This window comes from Nicotiana attenuata, chromosome 11 (assembly GCF_001879085.1).
Source record: "Nicotiana attenuata strain UT chromosome 11, NIATTr2, whole genome shotgun sequence".
Classification (NCBI taxonomy): Eukaryota; Viridiplantae; Streptophyta; class Magnoliopsida; order Solanales; family Solanaceae; genus Nicotiana; species Nicotiana attenuata.
The window spans coordinates 24702885-24705309 of record NC_031999.1 but is presented as its reverse complement, the minus strand read 5'-3'; the positions used below and the strand labels follow the sequence as shown (position 1 = coordinate 24705309).

At 40.9% G+C, this 2425-nt stretch overlaps 1 protein-coding gene across 1 annotated transcript; it reads left to right on the top strand.

The window, feature by feature from the left end:
* On the top strand, window positions 1-2168 carry LOC109234250 (protein PIN-LIKES 2-like). Its single transcript, XM_019400153.1, has one exon. The coding sequence runs from the start codon at window positions 534-536 to the stop codon at window positions 1890-1892; it is 1359 nt and encodes a 452-aa protein (XP_019255698.1). The 5' UTR covers window positions 1-533; the 3' UTR covers window positions 1893-2168.

The window sequence follows — 2425 nt, the reverse complement described above, 5'->3', positions numbered from 1 at the left end:
AGATAAATAAATAAACGTGTCCACGTGATCCCAATTGGTTCAATCATACACTCAGGTGGTTTGATATTTGCTTTCATTACTCTTCATTTACTGTTAGGACAAGGCTTTCTCCTCCAGTGAAGAGGTTCCATCTGCAACTGAGGAGCTGCTTCTTGATATTGCGTAAGACTAGTATTTGCCGTCTTCCATATATTTAACTTTCTTTTTGATTTGGGGTACCTCAATTTCTTGCTCCATCATTTTTTAGCAGTTTGACTTTTTTCCAAAGAATCCTATCTCAAGATTCTTGGAGCTAAGCTGTACTTTAGGTACTACAATCATTTTAATTAAGTAAACTTTAAGTTGTTACCTAAAAAAAAGCGAACCTGTAATCTTTTGAGGTGGGGTTTTCTGGATTTGTTAGATCTGAAGGTCTTTCTGTTGCTCTGAATAGTAGAAATCCTTGAGACCCATCTTGTAAAGTTTCAATCTTGGCTAGTATTTTGGGGTTTGAGGAAGGTTGTGGGAACTTTCCTTTGTGGTTTCAACTTAAAATGGAACTCCCAAATTCTGAAAAAGAGGCCAATATGTATTACAGTAGCAATTACCTAGTATATGCTGTTCTGCCGTTGTTGAAACTCTTATGTCTAACTGTTATTGGCCTAATTCTTGCACATCCAAGATCCCAATTAGTTCCTAAAGCTACTTTTAAGCTCCTTAGCAAGCTTGTCTTTGCTCTCTTCTTGCCTTGTACCATATTTATTCACCTTGGTGAGACTATTACTGTCCAGAATTTTGCGCGCTGGTGGTTTATACCAGTTAATGTACTTTTAAGTACTGCGATCGGTTGTCTATTGGGGTACTTGGTGGCGAAAATTTGCAGGCCACCTCCAGAGTACTTTAGATTCACTATCATCGCGACTGCTTTTGGGAACACTGGCAATTTGCCTCTTGCCATTGTTGGATCAGTGTGTCATAGTGGTGACAATCCCTTTGGTCCAGATTGCTACACCACTGGTGTGTCCTATGTGTCGTTTGCCCAATGGGTGGCGGTGCTGCTCGTTTACACTCTTGTTTACCATATGATGGAGCCCCCATTGGAGTACTTTGATGTTGTTGATGAGGGTGGCGAGATTCAGGAGCCATTACCTAGTAATGATCTAAGTAGGCCACTTCTTGTGGAAGCTGAGTGGCCTGGTATGGAGGATAGAGAAACCGAGCATTGCAAGACACCCTTTATTGCACGGGTTTTTAACAGTGTCTCAAGCCTTTCATATAGTTCTATTCCGGACCCTGATAGTTTGGAGGATGCGCCAGCACCGAGGAGTCCAAAATCTATTAGATGTTTAGCGGAGCCCCGGATGGTTAGAAGAATAAGAATTGTCGCTGAACAAACTCCAGTTCGCCATGTTCTCCAGCCTCCAACGTTTGCTACATTGTTGGCTTTTATTGTTGGAATGGTTCCGCCCATTAAATCTGTTGTTTATGGTAACGAGGCTCCTCTTTCGTTCCTCACGGACAGTTTAGAAATACTTGCTCAAGCTATGGTGCCTTCAGTTATGCTGATTCTAGGAGGAATGCTTGCTGAGGGTCCGAATGAATCTAGACTCGGGGTTCGAACCACTGTTGGCATCACCATTGCTAGACTTTTGGTCCTTCCTTTAGTCGGAACAGGAGTGGTCTATTTTGCTGATCAAATGAACTTTTTAATCCCTAACGATCAGATGTACCGGTTCGTGCTTTTGTTGCAGTACACCACACCAAGTGCCATCTTGTTGGGAGCAGTTGCTAGCTTGAGAGGTTATGCAGTCAGAGAAGCTTCAGCAATGCTCTTCTGGCAACATGTGTTTGCTCTCTTCTCTCTTTCTATATACATTATTATCTACTTCAAGATTCTGCTTTCGTATGTCTGAGGTATGTTTGAAACATTCATGTACTATTCATGTCATTTTTAGCGTTTCTATGTAATAAGCGACGTGGCATAGTCGTGGGCATTTCAGTGTTTCTACTTGTTTCAGTGCATTATTTAATCGACTAATGTACTAAACTTGTATGTCAAGGGTCTGAAAGGACCCCATAGTTCTCCTAGTTCTGGTGTAATTGATTACCTATGTCCACAAACAGTATGTAAACAAACTACTAATATGTAGTGTTTGCCTTACCTTTTCTAAGTTCTGTTTGAAGCATTATATATCCATGACCAAATAAGGAAACAGCCTCTCTACCTTCCTAAAGTGGGGGTAAGGTATGTGTATACATTACCGTTCCCGGACCTCACTTGTGAGATTTTACTAGATTTGTTGTTGTTGTTGACCAAATCTCGGTCAAGTAGTGATTTCTTTATTTGCTTGGAGATGCTACGCGAGACAAAGCAACATCTTTTATGAAGCATGTATCAGATTCTGGAGTGGAAATTCTATGCTAACCTCTTATGATAAGATTTTTT